At 46.0% G+C, this 10,512-nt stretch overlaps 1 protein-coding gene across 3 annotated transcripts in view; it reads left to right on the forward strand.

Moving 5' to 3' along the window:
• Positions 1-4,704: 4,704 nt before the first annotated feature.
• The window catches only part of Aurkb (aurora kinase B), an 8,191-nt gene continuing 2,383 nt past the window's right edge, over positions 4,705-10,512 (forward strand). The window contains exons 1-7 of one of the 3 annotated variants that reach the window (XM_013013184.1): positions 4,705-4,806; positions 5,031-5,104; positions 8,641-8,743; positions 8,861-8,912; positions 9,332-9,523; positions 9,741-9,879; positions 9,980-10,128. In XM_013013184.1, coding sequence (XP_012868638.1) covers positions 5,057-5,104; positions 8,641-8,743; positions 8,861-8,912; positions 9,332-9,523; positions 9,741-9,879; positions 9,980-10,128 — 683 coding nt within the window. In that variant the 5' untranslated portion in view covers positions 4,705-4,806; positions 5,031-5,056. The remainder of the gene's footprint in view (positions 4,807-5,030; positions 5,105-8,640; positions 8,744-8,860; positions 8,913-9,331; positions 9,524-9,740; positions 9,880-9,979; positions 10,129-10,512) is intronic. The other 2 variants (XM_013013183.1, XM_013013185.1) reach the window with 2 other exon arrangements.

Consider the following 10,512-nt stretch of genomic DNA (forward strand, 5'->3'; position numbering starts at 1 on the left):
TGGGGCCTGAACTCTGGGCCTGGCCACTGTCCCTCAGCTCTTCAGCTCAAGGCTAGCACTCTACCACTTGAGCCACAGCGCCACTTCTGGCTTTTTTTTTCCTGGTTATGTGGTGCTGAGGAATCAAACTCAGGGCCTCAAGCATGCAAGGTGAGCGCTCCACCACTGAGCCACCTTCCCAGCCCAGTACAATGAATCTTGATCACTGACACCTCTTTCTATTCTAATACATCTCTTTAACCCCACCCATTCCCCCAAGCTATCTGAGGTTTCAAAGATATTTTAGATATCCTAGACTGTAGGATAGACTGTATCCTACTATGGAATATTCATGAACACTCAGTTTTGTGCAAAAAATCTATTTGTGACAATAAACATTTTTAATTGGGAAAGAATGTGGTAATACTGAATTATTTTAAAGTAATAATCATTTACAATGATCATCCTCCACCACTGTTTCCATTTTTGACAATCTAATTTATACTTGTCAGTGGTGCCCATAATCTTTTTAATTTTTTTGTTATTATAATGGTTAGAGAGATGATGTTCAGAGAGGTTACAGTTGCATAAGTAATGAGTACATATTTTTTTTAGGATAATGTCACTCCTTCCCTCTCTCCCAGTTTTTCCCTCCCATCCCACCCACAACCTACATAGTTTATTTTCAACATAGTGCCTAGTATGACTGCTGCATTTGTTCACCCTTTCTCCTCTGTAATCATCTCTGCTAATTTTTTTGCACACCAATACAAGAGCAATACGACAATATAGTCACTATAATGATAACAACCTAAATTTGATGTTTGTTCTTTAATCATTCTGTAATAAGTAAGCAATTTTTCTAAAACTGGACATTTTGGTTGGCTGATTATCTGCGCTTATTTCTTCCTATTTAAAATATTGCCCAAAGCATCTTTTGTTGTTTTCTCTTTTTATCTCTGCTGAGTTAAGTGTATGACACAAATCCCTCAAACTTCAGTTTCGAGATTCAAATTCTCCTAACTACTATCAAAAGTGGTGTGACTTTTTCTTTTTTTGGGGGGGGGATGGGGGGGGCTCCGGTCATGGGGCTTGAACTCTGGGCCTGGGTGCTGTCCCTCAGCTCTTCAGCTGGTCCCTGAGCCTCTCAGTGTTCAAAGCTAGCACTCTACCACTTGAGACACAGCACAACTTCTGGGTATGCAGTACTGAAGATTTGAACTCAGGGTTTCATGCAGCCTGGGCAAGCACTTTACCACTGAGCCACATTCCCAGTCCTCTTTTACCTCTTTTATTATTTTTTTTCCCAATGTTGTCTTCTTGTATTCAAAATTTGAGGCTTTTTTTTTTTTGATTGGACATGGACCTGGGCACTGTCCCTCAGCTCTTCAGCTCAAGGCTAGCGCTCTACCACTTGAGCCACAGCATCACGTCCTACTTTTTCTGCTTATGTGGTGCTAAGGAATCAAACCCAGGGCCTCGTGCATGCAAGGCAAGCACTCTTCACAAAGACACCTTCCCAGCCCCTGAAACCTGATTTTTTAAAAATGTTTTTAGTTATCTCTAGGCTTCTCTCCTCAGACTAGAACCACAGGATACACAGTTTTGCTGTTTCTGGGATTTTTCTTTTTCCACTCAAGGCTAATGCTATACTTTGAGTTTTGTTTTTTTTTTTTTTTGGTCCGGTCGTGGGGCCTGAACTCTGGGCCTGGCCACTGTCCCTCAGCTCTTCAGCTCAAGGCTAGCGCTCTACCACTTGAGCCACAGCGTCACTTCCGGCTTTTTTTCTTTTTGCTTATGTGGTGCTGAGGAATTGAACCCAGGGCCTCAGGCATGCAAGGAAAACGCTCTACCACTGAGCCACCTTCCCAGTCCTAATGCTGTACTTTGAGCCACAGCATCACTTCTGGTTTTCTTAGTATTAATTGGAGATAGAAAAGTCAGTTTATCTCTTCCAGTTATGAAAGTGACAGCAACAAGGCAAATGTGTAAGTCACCATTGCCTTCAAGTTCTTTCTGAGAAAGTATGAACTTGAAAAGTCTAAGACATGTGGGGGATGAGGCTTGATGATTTTGGCCACTATGCTGCCAGTCCTGGGGCTAGAACTGGGCACTGTCCCTGGGGCTTTTGTGCTCAACGTTAGGGCTCTAACACTTTGAGAAACAGCCCCTCTTCTGGCTTTAATGGAAATAAGAGTCTCAAAGAGTTTTCTGCCCAGGCTGGCTTTGAACTGAAATCCTCAGATCTCACCACTTGAGTAGCTAGGATTATAGGCTTGAGCCACCAGCACCCAACTGTAAAAAATCATTTTGTTTTAAGATAAATGTTTTCCAGATAAACACTTTCCTGGAGTCTGTGTACCCTAACCTCCAGGTGATTCAGAGCTCATTTTAGCTGCAGCCCTCCACCAACTCACTGAGAACAGACTTTTTTCTTCTTGTTGGTTGTGGGGCTTGAAATCTGGGCCTGGGTGCTGCCCCTCAGCTCTTCAGCTCAAGGGTGGCACTCTACCACTTGAGCCACCGTGCCAGGTGGGTTTTTTGTTTGTTTGTTTGTTTTTATAAAACTTCGGTCATGCCAGGCAGTGGTGGCTCCTGCATGTAATCCAAGCTACTAAAGAGACTGAGATCTGAGGACCACCTAAGCAGGAAAGTCACTGAGACTCATATCTCTCCAATTAGCCATAAAGAAAGACAGAAGTGGAGGTGTTACTCAAGTGGTAAAATACCAATCTGAGGAGGGGAGAGGGTCTAAGTGGTAAAGCCAAAGTTCCCTGAGTTCAGGACTCAACAGCAGTCCAAAAAGAAAAAAAAAAAAGGAAAAGAAACAAGAACATTTTTTTACAGTATATACTCTGTGTGTGTTTTGTGTGTGTGTGTGTGTGTGTGGTGTGTGTGTTCTATTTTTGTGAGATCTTCAGCTCAAGTGCTCTACCACTTGAGCCACAGTGCCACTTACTGTTTTCAGGTGGATAATTGGAGATAAGAAGCTCTGGAAGGATGGTTGGTGAAAAACAAAGGAGGAGGTAACAATCCTTGATAGGAAATGTACTTATTACCCTATTCATGTAACTGTAACCCCTCCGTACAGTATTTTTACAATAAAAAATATATATGGGGGGGGAGGAGAAAGGGTCTCAGGACTAAGCTGGGCACTAGTGGGTCACACCTGTAATCCTAGCTACTCAGGAGGCTGAGATCTAAGATCATGGTTCAAAGCCAGCCTAGGCAGGAAAGTCCATGAAACTCTTATCTCCAATTAACCAGCAGAAAATGAAGTGGCTTGTGACTCAAGTGATAGAGCTCTGGCCTTGAGCTGAAGAGCTCAGGGACAGCACCAGGCCCAGAGTTCAAGCCCCATAACCGATTAAAAAAAAAAAAAAAGAGTCTCACTAACTTTCCTGCCCAGGCTGGCTTTGAACCATGATCCTTAGATCTCAGTTTCCTGAGTAGCTAGTATGACAGGTATGAGCAACCAGCATGTGGCTCAGTGTACTTTTTTTCTTTGGTCATGGGGCTTGAACTCAGGGCCTGGCCACTGTCCCCTGCTCTTTTTGCTCAAGGCTAGCTCTACCACTTTGAACCACAGCACTACTTCAGTTTTCAGGTGGTTAATTGGAGATAAGAACCTCAAGGTTTTTCCTGCCCCGGCTGGCTTTGAACTGCAATATTCAGATCTCAGCCTCCTAAGCAGCTAGGATTACATAAGATTACAAGTGTGAGCCACCAGTGATTGGCCCAATGCATTTTATTTCTTATTATTCTTCCTTTAGTAAAAGGAAGCTTTTTCTAAAACCTATTGGGACAGATGGCACAGGAAGATGATGCTATAATATCCTTGTGCCCTGGAGTCCTTAAATTCTTACCTGTATACTATATCAGAAGATTTTTGGGTCTTTTAGGAAGATTTGATGGGTCAGTACAGGTTTTAGTTTTTTCTAATTTTTTTTTTCCTAAAGGGAGGGAGGGTTTGCAAGTTGCTCAATAATCTCAGGAGGCTGGGATCTGAGGATCGTTTGAAGTTATCTAGAGAAAGAACAGTAGACAAGAGGACTGAAAATTTATGCAAGTTATATACCAATGCTTTCACATTTTATATAAAGAATTCGATCATCCAAGAATTTTGGTATCCGTTGGGTCCTGAATTACCAAAAGAGCACTTTCATTTTACTTATTTTATGTTCCTTTTACTTTACTTTGCTCTTTTATTTCATTTAGTGCCTTATTTAAACTTTGATGCGGATAGGACAGTGCAGAAAACGGTGTTGGAATAATTGGCTTTCCATCTGGCATAGAACAAAGACCCTAGTTCACACACATACACAGACAAATTCTGGTCATACTAAAGATTTACATTTTTAAAAAAGGATATGTAAATGAATGTGGAAAATGACATATAAGTGTGCGTAGGGATGGGAAGCGGAACCTAAGGGAAAGCAAAGGGAGTGACATTGTCCAAAAAAAAAGAAATGTATTCATTATCTGATACGAAATGTATAACACCTAAATAATAATAATAATAAAAATAATATATAATATGATATATAAACAGAATTGAGGACTTGGGAAACGAACCTGAATCTAGCAAGCCCCGGCTGGCGGCTTCCTGAGTCCAGCGATTGCGTCACAGGAAACCGAGCCAATGAGAATCGAGTATGGGTGGCACGCTCAGCCAATGGGACTGGGGCGGGAGATTTGAACGTGCCTCGGCTAGCTGGAGAAGAAGTTCGCGGGCGATCGAGAGGGGTGCTGTGCTTCGGACCCCCGGTTGTTGAGCTGGCCTCCTTCTAGGGTCCTTCCGCCAGGAGAGGACAGGTGATCGGACAGGTCGGGGTCCGTTGGGCGGGTCCGCGCGCTCGGAGCCGGGCTGCGAGAGGTCCCGGGCGGAGTGAGGGTCCTGGGAATGGGTGGAACCGGTAGTAGGCGGAGGCGAAGAGACCTCCGCGCGGATGGGCTCCGACCCGGCCTCCCTGGCTAGCGCTTCCGGCTGCATCGGCTCGGCGTCCACTGCCTTTCTGCCTCTCATCGCTCGGCCTTCCTTCTCCGTGCAGCTCTCCTCCTCCCTTTTTATGTAAGGATGGCCCAGAAGGAGAACGCCTACCCCTGGCCCTACGGCCGGCAGACGGTAAGGCCCTTGCCTTGTTACCCACCCCTCCCTACGCCCCATTTAAAGGCTAGCTCCTGCTCTGAGACCCAGGGCCCTGCAGGGGGCGACCTTCTGCACTTTTGTCCCCATTGTGCTCCTGTGGGCGGGCGCCAGGAATTTGCTTGCAGAGTCATGTATTATCAGCTGCTGCTCGCTTGAATCTGACCTTCCAGTGACTCCCTTTGCAGAACTGAGACGACTTGCCATATGCTTGCCATGTCTAGGACTGAGCAGACCGGTCTAGTCTTCAGACTGAGTCCACCTTTTACCCAGAAAACATAAACTAGAAGAGGATACATAAAGCTACTGTTTAAAAGGTTTAGGACCCCCTCTCTCTCTTTCTCTGTCTTTCCCTCTCTCACGCGTTAATGATTCTCTCTTTTTTGGTCCATCCTGGGGCTTTCCCTGTCCATCAGCTCTTCAGCTCAAGGCCAGCGCTCTACCACTTGAGCCACAGTGCCACATCTGGTTTTCTAGTGGTTTATTGGACATAAGAGTCTCATGGACTTCCTGCCCGGGCTGGCTTTGAACCTTTGAACCGAGATCCTCAGATCTCAGCCTCCTGAGTAGCTAGGATTACAGGCGTGAGCCACCTGCGGCCTGGCTGTTGTTTCTTTCTTTATGTATTTTTTTGTCGGTTGTGGGGCCTGAACTCTGGGCCTGGGCACTGTCTCTCAGCTATTCAGCTCAAGGCTAGTGCTCTACCGCTTGAGCCACAGCGCCACTTCTGGTTTTCTAGTGGTTTATTGGAGATAAGAGTCTCATGGACTTTCCTGCCTGGGCTGGTTTTGAACCAAGATCCTGAGATCTAAGCCTCCTGAGTAGCTAGGATTGCAGGTGTGAGCCACCGGCGACCGGCTTTCTTTTCTTTATGTATGGTTTATTCACATGTGTATCTGTGGGAGGACAGGGGGAAGGCACAGAACTCAAGGGAAAAAGGGTGTAAAAGTGCAACAGTAGAGCTCACTGGATACTGATGAAAATGAACAGGGCTGGGAGAGAATGAGGGAAGGGAAGAAACTGTACAAAGGAAATGTACTAATTACCTGACTCATTGTAATCCCTCTGCACATCACTTTTATAATAGGGGGGGGGGCGGGGACGGACCTAGGACAGCCGGGCACCAGTGGCTCATGCCTGTAATCCTAGCTACTCAGGAAGTTGAAGCCTAAGGATCAAGGTTTGAAAGCAGGCCAGACAGGAAAATCTGTGAGACTTATCACCAGTTAGCCATCAAAAAGCCAGAAATAGAGTTGTGGCTCAAGTGATAGAGTGCCAGCCTTGAGCAGCACCCAGTCACTAAGTCCAAACACCAGTATAAAAAATGTCTAGGGGCTGGGAATGTGGCTTAGTGGTAGAGTGCTTGCTTAGCAAGCATGAAGTCCTGGGTTCAATTCCTCAGTACCAAATAAACAGAAAAAGTCAGAAGTGGCACTGTAGCTCAAGTGGTAGAGTGCTAGCTTTGAGCAAAAGGCTCTCAGGGACAGTGCCCAGGCCCTAAGTTCAAACCCCAGGACTGGCAAAAAAGTCTACATTGATCATTTAGAATTTATTATTTGTAAAAAAAATTATATATATGTACATATATATAATTATGTATAGTTATATAATTATATACATGCATATATATGTATATATATAATTTGTGGTACTGGGGATCAAAGCCAGGGCCTCTGTGACTTACTGTATCACTAAGTTTGCATCCCCACTTCTGGGATTTATTTTAACAACTGGTGTGAAATAAGGTTTCAAGTAGATTTATTTTTCCTGTTATCCAAACATGTTTCATTGAAGTGTCAACCCTCTGATTTGAAATGTATATTATCAATTTCTGAACTGGTTTTGGTTCAGCTTGTTATTTGTCAATCTATTAATATCACAGGGAACAGGTGTTTAAGGACAATTGGATCTTCTTGCTAAAGGAAAAAAAAAAAAAATGGGCTGCCGAGTACCTGTGGCTCACTCCTGTAATCCTAGCTACTCAGGAGATCTGAGACTCGAAGTTCAAAGCCAGAAGTGGAGCTGCTGCTCAAGTGAGAGAATGCTAGATTGCCTAATCAAGAAAGCTAAGTGACAGGACCCAGTTCCTAAGGCACAAATAAAAATAAAGGAGCTGGGCACCTGTGGCTCACGCCTATAATCCTAGCTACTCAGGAAGCTGAGATGTGAGGATCACCGGTCAAAGCCAGTCCGGACAAGAAAGTCCATAAGACTTACCTCCAATTAACTACCAGAAAACTGGAAGTGGCACTGTGGCTCAAGTGGTAGAGCGCTCGCCTTAAACTGAAGAGCTGAGAGACAGCGCCCAGGCCCAGAGTTCAAGCCCCACAACCAACAAAAAATAAATAAATAAATAAAAATTTAAAAATAAAGGGAGGGGGGAGAAGGAAGGAAAGAAAGAAAGAAGCAAAGTAGCGCTGTCCAAGCTTCAGTCCCTGTTAGTGGGGCTCGGGCATCTTCAAGAGTCCATTTCTTGCCCTGTCTCCACCCTTCCTGGAACTCTGAGCACTGAGGTGTCAACAGTGGTGTCTCAATAAGAAACTATTGGCTCTTTCATTTTGTTCACGTTCAAAAGAAAGTGTGAAGAAGCTGGAAATGAAGAAGTGGACCAAGGCCATCAGTTCCTTGACATCCTCAGAGCCTGAGACTGTACAGGGTCAATACTGGTGTTGGGATAACTTTCAAGGCTTCATGGACCTTACCCATGCCTTAGTAGTCTGAGGTTTTGGGGTTTTTTGTTGTTGTTGTTGGTCCTGGGGCTTGAACTCTGGACCTGGGTGCTGTCCCTCTGCTCTTCAGCTCAAGGTTAGCATTCTGCCACTTGAGCCATAGCCCCCATTTCTGGCTTTTGGTGTTTAATTGGAGATAAGAGTCTCTTGGACTTTCCTGTCCTGATGGCTTCAAGCTGTGATCCTCAGATCTCAGCCTCCCTAGTAGCTAGGATTACAGGTGTGAGCCACTGGGGCTTCTTCCAGTGCTGGGGCTTGAACTCAGGGTTATTGAGCTTGTTGGGCTCTCTTGCTCTGGCTGGTGTTTTACTACTTGAGTCACACCTCCAGTATGGCTTTTTGCTGCTTAGTTGGAGATGGAATCTCACAAACTTCTGGCTTGACTGGCTTCAAATATTGATTCTCCAGTTCTCAGCCTCTTGAGTAGCTAGGATTACAAATTCAAGATGCTTTTTTGTTTTCTGTTTTTTTTTCTAATGATTTTGAACTGAAGGCCTGTGCTTTCTAGGTCAACACTACCCCTTCAGCCATGCCCTTAGCCCTTAGGTTATTTCTAAAACCATTTGATTATGGGCTAGGAATAGAATCTTGCGGCTGGGGAGTCAAATCGTGATTTCAGTGTTTTTCTTTAAAGTGGGGGTGGGAGGTGGTGGCTCTTTTAGCCAGTAACTTAAATGCTACTTACAGCACATTCCAGCCCCAGTAGCTGAAATGCTACTTGTAGAACATTCCAGCCTGGTCACCAAGACAAAGGCACCTTCATATCCATCCCATACTTCTTCTCAGTCTCAGTCAGGCCTGAATACCCTGCCTCAGAGAGTCCTCCGCAAGGATCCTACCATCCCATCTGCACTTGTCTTCATGAATCGCACCAACGGGCAGCCCCCAGGTAACTGGGCTGGGTTGGGCTGGGCTGCGCTGGGCGGATGAGGGGCCTAGCATCCGTGGGAACATGTGGGGATGAGAAAGTTGAAGGAAAGGCTGAATCTGTTTGCTCTTTCTATAGCTGCTCCTGGCCAGAAAGTGTTGGAAAACAGCAATGGGGTCCCCAACTTCATGTAAGTGCTGCATGCCTGGGGGATGGAGAGGAAGATGGGACAGAGAAGGAGCCAGGCAATAGGGGAAGTAAAATCTAAGGGCAGCAAGAGCAGGGATAAAGAGCCATGGGAGCTGGGTGCCAATGGCTCCAGCCTGTAAATCCTAGCTACTCAGGAGACTGAGATCTAAGGATCGAAGGTTAAAGCTAGCCCAGGCAAGAAAGTCCATGAGATGTTTCTATCCAATTAATCACTAAAAACCCAGAAGTGGAGGTGTGGCTCAAGTGCGAGAACCAGTCTTGAGCAGAAAAGTTCATGGACAGCATGCAAGTCCTGAGTTCAAAGCTCCAGTATTGGGAAAGAAGAAGAAGGAAAAAATGGGGATGAGGGAGCAGAAGGAACTGACTTGTGGGTTGTTGTCTTCCTCTCTTTGTAACCAGCCGGCCCCTCACGATCGATGACTTTGAAATTGGGCGTCCTCTGGGCAAAGGCAAATTTGGAAATGTGTACTTGGCTCGTGAGAAGAAAAGCCATTTCATCGTGGCGCTCAAGGTCCTCTTCAAGTCTCAGATTGAGAAGGAGGGTGTGGAGCACCAACTACGCAGGGAGATCGAGATCCAGGCCCATTTGCAGTATGCTGTTCACCCCTGCACCTAAGCCCCTCTGAGCCCTGGGCCCTAGCCCCTCTATGAACCCACCACCTCCACTCACTATCAGTATAGGCCAGCTGGCCCTTTCTCCCCCTTCTTCCTCCCAGTCCTCATCCATGTCCTGACCCCAGTTCGTGCATCCTTCTTGGCTCCCTAGAGCCAAGATCCAGTCTGAAGCTTCCTCTGTTCCTTCCCCCAGGCATCCCAACATCCTGCGGCTCTACAACTATTTCTATGACCGGAAGAGGATCTACTTGATTCTGGAGTACGCTCCCCGAGGAGAGCTGTATAAGGAACTACAGAAGAGCCACACGTTTGATGAACAGCGAACAGCCACGGTCGGGGCGGGTGGGCATCTGGGGAGACAAAGTCTGGGAACGTGAGGCTAGGGATGCTACTTGTAGTTGGAGGCCTGATTGCCTGACCTTGATCCTCCAGATCATGGAGGAGTTGTCGGATGCTCTGATGTACTGCCACGGGAAGAAGGTGATTCACAGAGACATAAAGCCAGAGAATCTGCTCTTAGGGCTGCAGGGAGAGCTGAAGATTGCTGACTTTGGCTGGTCTGTGCACGCTCCCTCCCTGAGGTATGGTGAGCCCCGTGCAAGGCTGGGACATTCGACCAAAAATCCCTCCAGCTTTGGTGACCTAGGGACACGGTTGAGACACTCACTTTAGTCACTCAGATTTTCCATTTGTATATTCTTGCTATACCATTATCAGAACACATTTCTTTTTTTGTTTTGGCCAGTCCTGGCACTTGAACTCAGGGCCTGAGCACTGTCCCTGAGCTTCTTTTACTCAAGGCTAGCATTCTACCACTTCCAGCTCTTTCTGTGTATGTGGTACCATGGCATCAAACCCAGGGCTTCGTGCATGCTAGGCAAGCACTCTACCACTAAGCCACATTCTCAGCCCAAAACACTTTTTTTTTTTTTTTGGTCGGTCGTGGGGCTTGAACTCTGGGCCTG

Source organism: Dipodomys ordii, unplaced genomic scaffold (genome assembly GCF_000151885.1).
Source record: "Dipodomys ordii isolate 6190 unplaced genomic scaffold, Dord_2.0 Scaffold19, whole genome shotgun sequence".
Classification (NCBI taxonomy): Eukaryota; Metazoa; Chordata; class Mammalia; order Rodentia; family Heteromyidae; genus Dipodomys; species Dipodomys ordii.